At 33.4% G+C, this 15,500-nt stretch overlaps 1 protein-coding gene across 3 annotated transcripts; it reads left to right on the top strand.

Annotated features, from left to right (window-relative positions):
* Nucleotides 1-2,221: 2,221 nt before the first annotated feature.
* On the top strand, nt 2,222-5,753 carry LOC105650738 (putative pentatricopeptide repeat-containing protein At3g08820). 3 transcript variants are annotated; one of them, XM_012237683.4, is made up of 2 exons: nt 2,222-4,750; nt 5,513-5,753. In XM_012237683.4, the coding sequence occupies exon 1, from the start codon at nt 2,448-2,450 to the stop codon at nt 4,245-4,247; it is 1,800 nt and encodes a 599-aa protein (XP_012093073.1). In that variant the 5' UTR covers nt 2,222-2,447; the 3' UTR covers nt 4,248-4,750; nt 5,513-5,753. The 3 variants fall into 3 exon arrangements, with proteins under 3 accessions (XP_012093073.1, XP_012093072.1, XP_089578328.1); XM_012237682.4 differs by having other exon boundaries at nt 5,436-5,753; XM_089722202.1 differs by lacking the exon at nt 5,513-5,753 and adding an exon at nt 5,306-5,435.
* The last annotated feature ends 9,747 nt before the right edge of the window (nt 5,754-15,500 follow it).

Raw genomic sequence — 15,500 nt, 5'->3', positions numbered from 1 at the left:
ATCCGAATAAAAAGAGTTATTTGCTCTAAAAGTTTTTTTTAACTGAACAATTTTAAAGTATTTTGATTGATAAAGAATTTGAAAATAATAGTTTGTGGTGAAATTAACTTGTTTAAACTTGTTTTACAGTCTTGTTTATAGATGAAATCAAGGTAAATAGATATTTTTTAAAAATTATTCAAATTTTATCCTAAAAAATGGTTTTATTTTAATGAAAAAATTATTTTTCATTGATTTAATTTATGAATAAATTCACAGAGTGAATTTAGAGAGTGAATGTAGAGAGTGAATGCCATTTGTCATGTTTCACTTTAAGCGTCCCCCAAAGGTGATATTACCTTCCAAACTCAGATTATGGGAGAAATATTAGTTTTTTTTTTTAATTGGAATATTAGTTTATTTATTATTTTATCAAAATACATTATTATGTTTTAAAAAAAAACACTAATTTTTGCTGTTAATTGGCCCAACAACATGTCAGCTCACATCCGTGATTGTTCATTGACAATTCATCTTTGTTTTTAGAATCTATAAGAACATTTCTAATGCAATCATGGATTGTGGTCGATGTGTCTTAATAAATAGAAGCTGTTGGTGATGATGTGGCTAAATGTGCATCTGTAGACGTTAAATTTTAAAAATAGCTCTCTAATAGCAACTCCAATATGATTGTGGGTTGTGGCTTATATGATATATTAAATAAAAGATATTAACAGTCATGTGGCTAATAAGTCTATTTGTGAATATTGAATTTGAAAAAGGGTTCCTCTAATGTATTTTAATTAGAATAGGATTTTACAATGATGTATATTATTTTTTTAAAATTATATCTAATTAAAATAAAAGCAAATAAGTTGAGGATGAGAAGTTTTAGCGTGAGAGAAGATAATGGAAAAAAGAAAATAAAATTAATAGTAAAAAAAGAATTAAATAGCTGAGTCACACTGATTAACGGACTTTCTGAAAATAGAGAATATGGTTCATAGTGTCTACTTTTTTTTTATACGTCAGCTTAACAGATTGAATAGACAATAGCATTGAAAATGATATTGTTGTTCAACTATCCATTTTTCTGATTTGGCAATTAGATAAACCACAATTCACAATCCCATTGGAGTTGCTTTGATGCTTTCTGATTTTTTTTAAAACTTTATGATGATGTGGATTTTATTTTTCAAAATTATATATAATTAAAATTAAAGATATAAAAATATAGTAAACTAAAAACAAATTGTTGTAGAGTTGCTGGTAACAAACGATAATCAACTCAACCAAATACAAACAAAGAACAATAATAATTTTGCGATGTTAACTTCATATGTTTTATATGAAATCATGTTCAGCGGAAACTGAACAATATGAAATCTAGTCCAAAGCAAGATAAAAAGATAAGTTTCTTAACAAGCCAAGAGAAATAATGATGGAATTCCGTTTTTGTGTGTTTCATGCTTTCTAGTTATTTGCTTAAATCACTATGACAATAGGAGGGGTGGAAGAGGAGAGAGACATGGATTTTAGACGAGTTTTTAAGAAGTGCCAAAAATAAAAAAGAATGTAGGAACTATAAAGACAGTTAAGAGCTAGTTTTACATTAATTTTTGAGATTAATTCTAGAGCTATTTGATTACAAATACTGATCATACAATCAGAATCAAATTAAAACAAAAGACTGATAAAAGAATTAAAATGAAGAAAAAATATTACCTTGATCCAATTGCTAGAGCTCTTCTTTTGAACTTTATTTCGTACTTGGCACCTCTGGTGTTGATAATTTGTTAGATAGACAACCAACCATAATTTTATATTTTTTCGCCTAAACACGATGAAGAAACTCCATATTTTTCCATTTGAGCACGAAGAAGAAATCAGTTTTAGCGCGACAATAAATTTGAGCACGGATGAAAAGAAGGTGTAAAAAAAAACAGAATAAATAGGAAAAATAGAATGAATATCTAGGTCATGCTGTCTAACAGACTCTCGAGAGCCTAATGAACAATGTCTATATTTCTTTTTGACACATTAGACTCACATACTAAAAAAACAATTGCATTAAAGAAGGTAAGACGTGACAAATAAATTAGAGTAATTTATGGTCACATTGGAAATGCTCTAAATTAAAAGATTGCGTTGTTGAGATAATTTCCTTATCGTGTCACCATAAATTTGAAATCCATCAGCTATCAATTCATACTATCCGCAATCCCAATAATTGCCAAGCATGTTTCTTCACTTCCGGATTGCGAGAAAAAAAAAAATACAGTGTATTGATGGACAAAATTAAAAGTATCGGCCAAATCTTAAAAATTTGATTAAGCCTTTAAATTACTAATCTTCTCGTGCTTTAGCAAACGCATATATTATGCTAATACTTCAAAGTTCAAACTCTCAAAACTCACAGACCAAACTTCGCTCCAAAATCTTGAAGTTCGAAAGCTCCAACTTTCTTAATGCGAAATCAGGCCATCCTAACTTCTGCAACTCTCTCTGCTCTTTTGCAAGGTCGCATTCCAATTCCCCATCTCCTCCAAATCCATGCTAAAGTCTTTCGTCTTGATGCTCATCAAGACAACCTAATAGCCACTCGTCTTATTGGCCATTACCCATCTAAGTTTTCTATTCGTCTTTTTAACCAAATTCAAAATCCCAATTTGTTTCCTTTCAATGCCATAATTAGAGTCTTAGCTCATGAGGGTGATTTTCATGGGTCTTTTTTGCTCTTCCGAAGATTGAAAAGGCAGCACCTTTACCCTAATGATTTGACTTTCTCTTTTATTTTGAAGGCATGTTTTGGTTCTAAAAATGTGTTTTATGTGGAACAAGTGCATACCCATATCTTCAAAGTTGGTTTTATTACTGACCCTTTTGTTTGCAATGCTCTTTTAGCCCTTTATGCTAAAGGGTTTAAGGATTTGGTCTCTGCGCGTATGTTGTTTGATGAAATGCCTGAGAAAGGTGTAGTTTGCTGTTGGACTTCTTTAATCGCTGGTTTTGCTCAATCAGGTTATGCCGAGGAAGCTTTAAGGTTTTTCCGTTTGATGGTTAAGGAGAATTTGAGTCCAGAAGATGATACTTTAGTTAGTGTTTTATCAGCTTGTTCTAGCCTTGAGATTCACCAAATTGAGAAATGGCTAACTCTTTTATTAGAACTTATTAACGAAATTGATTCCAAGATTCGTGATTCAGTCAATAATGTTCTTGTCTATTTGTATGGGAAATGGGGGAATATTGAAAAGAGTAGGGAAAGATTTGATGATATTAGTGATGATGGAAAAAGAAGTGTGCTTCCTTGGAATTCTATGATAAATGCATATGTTCAAAATGGTGATTCTTTGGGGGGTTTGAATCTTTTTCGGTTAATGATTATGGATCCTACTTGTAGACCCAACCATGTTACAATGGTTAGTGTGCTTTCTGCTTGTGCGCAAATTGGTGATCTGGAGCTTGGAATGTGGGTTCATCAATACATGAAATCTAGAGGACAGAAAGGCGTTCTACAATCTAATAGAATTCTAGCTACTGCATTCATAGACATGTATTCTAAATGTGGGAGTTTGGACAAGGCAAAGGATGTTTTCAACCAGATGGTTTCCAAAGACGTTGTTTCATTCAATGCCATGATAATGGGTCTTGCAATAAATGGTGAAGGGGTGAAGGCGGTTAACCTTTTCTCCAAAATGCAAGAGTTTGGTTTGCATCCCAATCCTGGAACATTCCTTGGACTTTTATGGGCCTGTAGCCACTCAGGATTATCGGATGAAGGACAAAAGATATTCCTAGATATGAGTTCACGCTTTTTAGTCCGTCCTAAATTGGAGCATTATGCTTGCTATATTGATCTTCTTGCACGAGAGGGCCATTTGGAAGAAGCATTCAAGGTTACTACCTCCATGCCATTCAAACCAAATAATTTTGTATGGGGGGCATTGCTCGGGGGTTGCCTGCTCCACTATAAAGTAGATTTGGCTAAAATTATTTACAAGAGGCTTGTTGAAGTAGATCCAGCTAATTCTGCAGGATATGTAATGTTAGCCAATATATTTGCAGTTGATCATAAATGGAACGATGTATCAGCACTGAGGTGGTTTATGAGGGAGAAAGGAGTCAAGAAACAACCAGGGTGTAGCTGGATCAACGTTAATGGGATTGTGCATGAGTTCCTAGTGGGATCCCCATCACATCCTCAAATGGAGAGCATATATCATATCTTGCATGGGTTGGTGAGGGATATGAAAAATGCAAATCCTTAGGAAATGACAAAGCTGTGTATAGAGTTATGAATATGTCTTGACTGTTGAATGTCAGATTGAATTGCTACAGAGTAGTGCATGACTCCGTTGGGTGATTCGAGCGATGAAATTCTACATTGCACCACAGCTGGAGGGTCATTACTGGAGTGAGGAAAAAGGAAAATGAAGCTCTGACATATATAGAGGAAGCCAGGGAAAGGAGACAACTGACTCAATCTCTTCATTGGGGACAATTCTTTACACATGGAAAGCCACAGGAATTAAAATTAAGAACTGGTTAAGGCCTAAGAACATTTTTTTAATAGCTCAGAATTTGAATCAGAAGTTGTCTGCCTCTTCTCTTTTCCGGCAAAGGTATTGAATTTGGCAACATCTTGTGATTTCTTTGGTTCAATCTGTTGGTTTAGGGACAAATCAGTATCTGATCAGTCTGTTACTCTGCAAGAAACAACTGCTGTGACTTCTGCTGAAAATTAGTGGTGCCATAGCTTACAAAGTTTCAGGTTGGACTGCTTTCTAAGTTTACTCATATTTTCTTTTTCCTAATGTTTTTACTATTATTATTTAATTATGATGCTAAAGTTAATCGTAAATTTGTTGAACCTCTAGTAAGTTTGAGATGTTTATGGTTTCAACTCAATGATGTGGTTTTTCAGTTTCCAGTTTATTTGCTTTATAGATTCATATAGCAAACCCTAGTTAGTAGTTGTTGCTCGTCGTGTGTTTTGTTTTGTTTATTCAATGATTTCAAAATTTCCCTTTCAAAAGTTCTTTTTCCGCAAAAAGTGTTTCAAAATTTTTTCTCAGTTAATACTTCGCTTTGCATTGCTATTATTTTGATTAATGTGGATATTGGAAACAAATGATTCACATAGCCGATCCCAACTAGTTTGGGTTAAGGCTTAGTTATTTTTGTAATTTTATTTGCTTCATGGACTAGAATTGTTATGAAATGATGGAAATGAGAACATGCAATATCTCAACTTGAAAATGCCAGAATGTGAATGTTTACCTTTTAATTTCAGTTGCTTATTTTGTTGATAGTTCTTGTTGCACAGGGACTTCTGTGCTGGCTTTTATTTCATTAGCATGTCAAAGCCTTTTCTGGTTAGCTTTAATATGCTGTGCATCAGTTTCCATATGGCTTTTGGTATCATTTCTTGAGTAGTTATATTGATTTATTTTCAGGCAATTAGTGGAATTAACCAGGGATCAAGCTGTGATCATCACATGTAAGCACTCTGAAGAGCTTGATTTATTTTCAGGTAATCGGTGCTATCAGAGACATTGAGAAGGGGAGTTTCCCAAAGAGATGTTCACTGCATATAGAAATCCCTACATCAGTACATCTCTGACCTAAAAAAAAAAAGGCGAGAATTTGTAGATATATACCTTTTCTCTGAGAATTTGACAAGGCTTGAAATCTATTAATAATATGCTTTCTCCTAACTTTTGTTCATTGTCACACCAAGTTATCGGCTGTAATGCATGAAGTTTATCTGTAAATTTATCAAGTTCTGGATCCTTTTTTGGAGGAAAATTGCCTTTAGACAATTGTGTTGGTCCAGTCATTCAATTGGTTAATGCTGAGGTAAAAGTTATGCAGTAAAAGTTATGGAAGCAGCTTTTGTGATAATTTCTTTTAACTACAGAAATAAGCAAGACGACTCTCTCTTTCTGCAACTTGGGGTGCTAGTTTTGGCCACAAGAAACACGGTTTTCAGAGAGATATTTATGCTCTTGGATTTTAGTTTGGAGCTTTAGATGGAATCCATGTCAGAATTTTTCGAGGAATATCTGTTTGGAGGTGTGAACAGCTAATTGAGCTTTCGAAATTCTATACCTGAAACAGAGAGAGGAAAAGAAGAAAACTTAAATACAAAGCAAAACATGAAACAAAAAATGGAGAAGAACAAAAGGAATACTCCCAAAAGAAAGTAAAAACTTTAAATTTTAGAGGACAAATCTCAAAATGTGAGAAACCCTAATCGAGAAATAACAAGGAATTTATTAAGTACACGTAATACTCCTGCAATTTCTTTTCAATTCTCTTTATGCCAATTGGTCCAAACAAAATATTTTCTCCATACAGCTTGGGTAGTGCAGAAGTGGCATTTGATACCAAATTTGTTTCAGTAGTGAAAGGAATGGAATTGAGAATTACATTAACTTTTAACTTTGTTTCAGAATTTTCCCGTTAGAATGAAACCATAAATAAAAGCAAACTATAACAAATTTGTTTGCTAAGATCAACATATGGTTATTCTAGTTATTCTTTCCTTTCTCAATTTGCTGTTAATATCTAACAAGCCTTGTCACAGAGAGAGAGAGAGAGGGAGAGAGAGAGCATGAAGTATGAACTTAATATTTCCGAACCGAACTAGCTGATAAATCAAGTTGAATTAACCAAACTAATTGATTAGATAAAATAAATCAAATGAAATGCTCAAGTCAACGGTTGCAAGTTTTGTAGACCAAGCAAATATGGTAAATTTTCAATTCCATAATCATCGTAGCTAATGTTAATTAGTGTGTGTATATATATATATATATATATATAGTAACTAGTTCGTAGTTCCACACTTCGCGTGCGGTATAAATTAATTGTTTGATTAAAAATAATTATGCCATTTTGAAAAATTTTTATTTGTTACTTCCTGTTGAAACTTGAAACTTGAAACTTAATTGGAAGTGATCTTGATAAAATCTTAAAATAATAATAAATTGTCTTCATCTCAAAATAATAATTTTAAAATCTTAAAATATTAACTATTTAATATTTGAAAAATTTTTTTTTGAAAAAATCTATAATGTTTTGAAGACATACACAATAAAATGTGTGAGTAAGACCATTAATAATGTTGTAAAGGTCTACAACGTGAGAAGTTATATTTTTAATGGCTGGTTTAATAAGACTTAAACTTTACTGACTTCAATTTTGCTTCCAAAATCGAACCGAAACATAATAAGACTTAACAACAAAAGAAGTAGAATTAATTAAAATTTACTCTGTAAAAAAAATAATATTAATAGTTACATGTTAATTTAAATAAATACTAACCATGATTGATATTCGATATACACTACAACATACCGCGCAAAATTGAATTAGGATATCGATCGCAGAAATGAAAGTGCCACCGATTTGATCGATCGCAGAAATGAAAGTGCCACCGATTTGCTACCGCCGCAAATCGGTCGCAAAATAGCTCGTCGTTATTTATACTGCAACGAATATTGGTGTCCACCCTCGGTCATAATTATATTAAAATCGATCGATTTTGTTACAGTTTTTGGCGCAAACTTGCAGTCGCAAATCCATGGGTATTGCCCATGGTCGCTGAGTTGGTCGCGAATCAATTGCAATTGGCAGTATTTTTACTGAAATACGGTTGCTAATTTGTCACAAATCGATCACAATTTAGATTTTAAAAAATAAATTTCAGTCGCAATGCCCTAGGAGATCAGTCGCAAAATGCAAATGGCGGAAAAAAAAATATTTAAAATTTTTAAAACTAAAAATTTTTTCACTGCTAAAAAACAACAAATATGTGCATAAAATCCAAATATTCAACTCCTCATTATAATACAAAAAACTAGCCTAAACATTGTATTTTTACAAAATAAGAAATTTAAAGCAAAATAATAAAACTGAAACGGTCCAAAGTCGAATCTACGCTGCTTGTCTGCTGAAGTGGCTGCAGGAGGCTGTGTAGTTCTGCATTATGTGCTGTAGTGTCTTCGGGACACGTTGTAGTATCTGTTGGAGTCAGCAAGGTATCTGCAATAGCAACTACAGTATCCGAGAGAGAAGCGGGAAGATGCAAAATAGTAGGAGGATGTGAGGGATCAACATCAGTATGTGGGCGAGACATCTGCATGACATGTGTTCGAAGCTTTGCGAGTTGCCTCTCCTGCTCGTCAAAACGAGCCTATAAAGCACTAATCTCCTCAGCACTAGGGTCTGGCTGTGATCATGTCGCAACACTAGCAGAGGCGACATTTGTTGAGCCAGAGTAGAATTGTGCTACCTGAGAGCCAATTTCATACACTTTTCTCTTCTTCATGCCTCCTGCGGCCTGCAAATATAACGCTAATTCATCAACAGTCGGCTCAGCTCCTGTTACAACTTGCTGGAAAGAAACAACACTCTCGCGAGCTATAGTGTAATTCTCCTTAAAATAATAATTTTCGGTAGCAAAATCACAGGAATTTCAAAGCAGAAATATTTAAGAAAATCACATTTAAAAAAAATATACTTACATTAATGCCCATCGCACGCCCGTCGATTAAAGTATGCCCATCATAGTCCTTCGTATGGGTGTAAGTGAAGACCTCTATCGGAGTAGGCTCGCGATGTAACGTCCCATTTTTCTATTGAATCGAGTCGTTGCTTAGAGTCGAGTCGGGCTGATCCAAAACCCGGTTCGATCCATTAGATTCTAGAGTGGGCTAGAATGGGATGAAATTGAAATAAGGAAAAGAAGTGGACTTACTTGAAGGAAACAAAAAGATCAAAGTATAAGGATTAGGACTTGATTTCACTAAAGTATAAAGTTGAGGTATTGAGTTGTACCATTTTGACACTTGAGGTACCATTTGGTAATTTTCACATAAAAATCAATGACATTCTAGAGACTACCCGTGGATTCCATTTCATTTACATTTCTTCATCCTTATCTTCATCTTCTTCCTCTACTTTCCTCTTCCACTTTCCTTTCTCCATCACGTTTAATGGTGGTGAAGATTTTAATGGGAGTTAAGCATTAATTCAACTTCTATTCTATCCAAGTAAGTAAACCTTCTTGAATTTCATACTTGACTCATTTGGTGATATTGTTAGATAATTCATAAGAACTCTATTGTATAGGAGAGGTGAGCCAAAGGTAGAAGGAAGCTAAAAGAAGAGCTTAAGCTTATTGGCGTAAAGGTGTGCTATCTCTTTTAGTTTAATCAATTTCCTTGCATGAGAATTTGTGTCGTGTGTTGATAATGAGAAAATATGTTGTTGAATGTTGAGTAAGAAGACTGAAAATGGTGAAAAAGCATGAGATGAAATGAATAAATGAAGTAGATATTGAGTTTTTGCTGAAACAAGTTTTGCTGGAAAAGTTACCAGTAAATTCACCTTGATTTTTACCCCATTTAACGATGGAATTAGGAAGTGTCATAAAAGAGTTATTTGTTCCTCTATGTGTTAGCTTTACATGGGTTTTTGAATCATTCAAATCGGAGTTGTATATTGAGAGATATGATCAAAAGAGTACAGACAGTGCAGGCTGGAAAACGCGACGCGCGCGCGCGCGAATTGCATGAAGAGCTCGCGACTTGTGCCTGAAACTCACTGACTCTCATTTTTCACTGTACGCGCTCGCGACTTTCATTTGCGCGCTTGCGACTTTCACTTGAAACTCTCTGCCTCTCATTTGGCACTTCTCGCGCTCGCGACTTTCAAGTGCGCGCTCGCGTACTTGGCCCTTGGCCTGTAAGCACTCGCGACCTTCATCGCGCGCTCGCGAATTTGGCCTGGGAACTCACTGTCTCTCATTTTGCACTCTACGCGCTCGCGACTTTCAAGTACGCGCTCGCGACTTGTGCCCGATAACTCACTGTCTCTCATTTGGCACTTCTCGCGCTCGCGACTTTCAAGTGCGCGCTCGCGACTTGTGTTTTCATGCACTTTTGGACTTCTTTTTCTATGCAATTGGATTCCTTTCTCACTTTGTATGCCTCCAATCATTTTACAACAAAAATACAACATTAAATCATGTATCAAAACAACATGCAAGCATGCAAATGATGTGAAATGAGGTAAACACAACTTGTAATTGTATTCTATGCAATTGTGAAATGATGTGAAATGGTGTATGAAGTTATGAATTCCATGCAATTGTATTCCTTTCTCAACTTGTATGTCTTCAACCATTTTAAAACAAAAAGACAACATGAACACATGTATAAACACAAAAAGCAAGCATGCAAATGGTGTGAAAATAACATGACACAAGCATGCAAATTATGACACAGTTACTTTGCTTTTGTCTTATCTATTGTCATTCCATTAATATGCTCCATTGAGGTTAGGTAGAAACCATGTAGATAAGGCTATGTCGCGACATAGAATAGTAGATCTGCGCCCCATACAGTTTGGTACTCCAGCTACAGGCCGTTGAGTGGATATGATTATACAGGCCATAGCAGCCAAGCATACAGTTTCATCCAGTTTCATACAGTTTTTCTTATCACTTCGGTTTCACTATAACCTTATGGAGCTATACAATTATATCGACTACAAATTGCATAATCATACAGTATACTAAACAGCAAGAAAGATCATTAAGGGAAAATGAAAGTATCATGATATGTGTGCTTACATTCCATATGTGAGTAAATGTTTATTTCTACATATGTATGTGCTTATATGTTTCTTCATTCAGTGTGATATTCACTGAGTTTAATCAAAGTTGCAGAGTTCATACAGCATAAAGAACATCAGGTAAGATTATGAAAGTATCATGTTATATATGCTTACAAGTTTATTTATTTAATTCTTAAGGAGCCATACAGTCATGAGATGTTATTAATCATAACTTATATGATGTGACTAAAAGTGCATAAGTCATACAGCATAATGAATAGCAAGTAAGACAATGAACATATACTGTTATGTAATCTTACATGTTTATTGATTTCATTCATACAACACAATGAACAGCAGGTAAGATCATGATAGTATCATAAGGTGTGATTTAAGGTTCATGTAAAGGAGTTATGAGATAATTAGAACTAAATTATTGATGTTTATGAATTAGAAGTTTATTCGTTGCTATAAAGAGACGTTTATGTTGAAATTTACTGATTCTATGAGTATCAATGCTTTATGAAATTTGTATTTTAAGTTAGTTGCCATCGCACTTTGTTTAGTATGTGAATTATGAGCACCACTGAGTTTTATACTCAGCGCGTCGATTTTTATCACGCGTAGGTTGAAGATCGTGGTTGGTACTTGAAGACTTGAGGAGTACGTTCAAAGCAGAAGTGACTAACTTGGTCATAGTAGATTGAGAGTTGTAATATTAAGAATTATGGCATGTATTAAGATTTATGGCATGTATAATTATTACATTTGTTAGAGCTTATGTGATTGGAAATATATTTGAAGCATGTAATTATTGTGGTGTAAGTATTTGGAGGAAATGATTGAAATATTTTGCTATAGTTGGTATGATTAGGTCATGAAGACTTGATATAGATCATGAATGCAATTAATTGCTGGATTTTCAATGCTATTGAGGATTTATACAGTTATGACTATATATATAAAGTGTTGTTGGGTTATGATGATTAGTTGGAGATATTGAAAGTTTGAAGTTTAATTGGGAGTGTTTTATATTCATATTTAGCATACAGAATGATATCAGCATGACAGGATATAAGTTCAACCAGATTGTAGCGTCTCGGCTCGGTTCATTCGGGTTAACGGGTGGACCGGGAAGGGATGTTACACGCAACCCATTTTTCCAGCCTGCATTGTTGTTCAACATATATAATATTAACATTAACATTATTATTCCACTAACAAACAGCCTGTATAAGTGCTTCTGTCTCACCAGTATCTTACATGTCTCTATAGCAGATATGGATCCACCAGTGTGTTTAAACATACCTGTTCCGTCACCTCCAATCTCACTGTGTCTATTCCATACGTAGATCTCACACTTTCTCTTAAATGCAGGATCTTCTCAAGCTTTCTGCCATCTCTCCCATATCTCCTAAGATATGCATTGTTGCTTCTTTCCGCTCTTTTGCATCCTATACGTGAAGTTAGATTATCGATTAGCGCACAGCTTCTCCCAAGCCACTTTAAGCATTGCTGTACTAGCCTCGTCCCATACAAAATGCTTCTGCAAAAAATAAAAGACAATGTTTATACGAAATGAGTCAGTGATTTCATTAACTTGAAACGTATCTGATTAAAGTCAATAAGTATTCAAAATTTACCTTAAACTCATCCCTGTGACACCCAAAATCCAGTTCGTAAAACATGATCTTAAGAGCCACATTAGGTTTAACACCAAAGTATTAAACGGGCATGCTTAATACTTAACAATTTAAAAGACGTTTCTTTTAGTTTTACAAAAATGACTTAAAAAATTTTTGAAAAAATCCTATAGAAAAACTGCAAGAGTTTTCCTTATATATTCAGTATCACAAAAACATAGAAAACATTTAAAATACTTCTATAATCCGTCCACACCTCAACTACATTTTCAAATTTATTTTCCCAACACAACTCCACATTCTCACCCATCATCCAACACATCTCATAAAAGCTCAACACAGATAATAAATTAATTCCTTTTAATTGAAAGCATTTAAGATATTCATTCTATGCCATAAAATATTCTGACTCTGAAAATAAAAATATTGTTCCAAATATTTAGTTCATAACCTTTTGACTTAAATAAAAATATTTAGTGCCTTAATTATATTTACATGCCGCTAGATTTTTCTAAAGACTGAAATAAAAGAAAAACCGGTTGAACACTGACTGTAATGGAATAGGAGCCTCTAAATAGTCTGATGCTCGCTGTGGATCGTCTATCCCAAATCAGTAACCTGCACGTCGCATAAAGTTTAGTGGTGCTTATTTCCCATTTATAGCAGGGAAATACACACAAGCATTCATAATATCACATATTATCATACACAACATTTTATCATAATCAGGTAGCATAATCATGATATAACATATTTCAGACGTATAATATAAATATTCATAGTCAGCATGCTTAATTAAATCCAATAATCATGCATCACTAAATTAAGCATACTTAATCATGATATCACATAAATCAACATATGTTCATAAAAATAACATAATTATTTATTTAGTTCATTTATATAAAAATATTTTTTTTTGGCCTTTAGCATACTTAGAAGAATCAAATAGCAGGCAGAGAATTTCATAATAAACATATGGCTCCAAAACCCATATAACATCATACGATCTGTCAGTCAGAATCAAATGGTCATATTCAGAAAATGAGGTTTATTAGCTCCTATAAAAATTGGAGTTTGTTAGCTCCTATAATCCTATAAAAATCTTTCTTTCGTCCATAATAAATACAAATTGCATTTTGGTCCTTGCAAAATGTCATAATGGTCCTTAAAATTCTCTTTTTATCCAAATCCTCCTTAAGTATAGGGAACTTTCTCCTTAGTCCTTGGAGCATGTCCAAATAAGTCCATCAGCTATAAAAATATTATTTGGTACCTAAAATAAATTTTGTCTTAATTAAATTTGTATATAACAAGTCCAATAATTCATTAAAATTATCCTTTATTATCTTTAACATCACACTATAATATTTACATATCATACACACAAAATAATATTTAAACATCATAAAAATAATACCATAAGATTTTGCCAACCTTAGAAAAATACATTAACAATATTTAACTTTCAAAAAATTCATATTTAACAATTACAACATTCATAAATCTAGATTTAAGCATCAAATCCCTAAAAACTAACATAAATTTTTAAGAAAAATCAATATTATATTCGGCCAAATCAACACCCATGCACTAAAAATTTACACAAGCACATATTCACAAATATTGAACATTTGAAGCATAGATCAACTTATTTATAACTCAAAAATTAAGTCTTGAAGCATGTAAACAAAGAAATCAAACATAAATTCCTTGAATTTGGAGGTCTCTCCCTCTAAATCAAGAAAAAATGAGGAGCTTTAAAATAAAAATGAAAATGAAATATTTTTTGATACTAAAAAGATACAAATGGCATGTTTTATGCAAGACTAGCCATGAAGAATGAAAATGAACGAGGGTTTGAAGATAGAGAAAGACAAAGAAGTGTGTAAGAATCTTACTTTTAAGCTTGAATCTTGAGAAATAGACTCTGAATCAAAGCTTATGAGGTCATTTATCCTCTAATATACTTGATTTTTAAGAGAAAATATGAAGTTTAATGAAGGAAAGAGTGTGTGTAAGATTTGGTCATTAATGGAGTAAAAGAAAGAAGAAGAAGGAGAGAGAGAGAGGGAGAAGAGAGTTGGCATAGGGTATGGGGAATGATGTAAGGTGAGAGTTTTTTTTTTTTTTTTTTTAGTTAATTGAATATATTAGTTTAAGATCATAGGATAATAGGTGCATATAAGATTATTAACCATAGGATTCGGTGATTTAACTATTTTAAGGAATCTTTTTTTAAAATAATATCCTTTGGTCTTTGCATGGTAGTTTAAGCATAAATCCTTTGTCTTAAACCATTGGGTAAAAATATGTAGGTGCACACACTAATTTTGTCTTTATTATTAGAATGGTGTAGATTTAATTTGGTCTTTTTCAATCCAATAGCTAGAATTTGACACTATATATATGCATAATATAAATTCTAACTGTCTAGCATAAATTGCACTGTGTTATCAAAACACTGTCTCCACACATGACAAATTATTAAAATACCATTATAGCACTGTAATTCATTAGAATCATAATTAAATCATGTTAATGCATGATTAGACTCTAAAATGATTTAATGCATGCTAATGACATGTTATAAAAATATGGATGTGACAATTCCAATAAAAGTCCCTCGCATCTTTTGTTATCCATCTTTGTCTAAATGTAACTTGAATATCCTTGTAATTTGCCCAGACGTTCGAGAAGATGGATATATGCTTTAAAACAAACTAAAGTCACATGTAAATAGAACCATTCATGAAAATGAGCGTAAAATAAAAGAGTAAGAAATAAGTGAACAAGTACTTATTGTTCCACTACTGATTTGAGCTGATTATGTGGCTTCGATGAAGCTGCGAATGTAAAAAGAAGATAAATATTCATTCAATTACAAAATGCAATATATATAACTAAAATTACAAGAACTTGTATTAATTAACAGTTATGATTACCTGGTGCAGAAGGAGACTATAAAGCTAGTGAAGACTTTGACTGTCCAGCGTTTGGTTTAGAAGGAACAAAAGGAGGTGGAGGTGTCATAGGGGGTCGAACAAAAGACGAAGACCTAAGTGTAGAAGAAGGAGGGAGAGGAGGTGGAGGGAGGATAGCCCTCCCTTGTCCACATGTCTTATGTCCTCGGCCTCGACCTCCATGAGGTCCATCATCGGCCGTGTTTGGATCGACTCCCTTGCCTCTACTCATATTTAGTATAAATGATCCAACCTACATATATATGCATATATATAATTAATCTATTAA

Source organism: Jatropha curcas, chromosome 6 (assembly GCF_041381405.1).
Source record: "Jatropha curcas cultivar XTBG-Jc1 chromosome 6, XTBG_Jcur_1.0, whole genome shotgun sequence".
NCBI lineage: Eukaryota > Viridiplantae > Streptophyta > Magnoliopsida > Malpighiales > Euphorbiaceae > Jatropha > Jatropha curcas.
The sequence above is the reverse complement of the archived record's forward strand: the minus strand, read 5'-3'. Positions and strand labels throughout refer to the sequence as shown.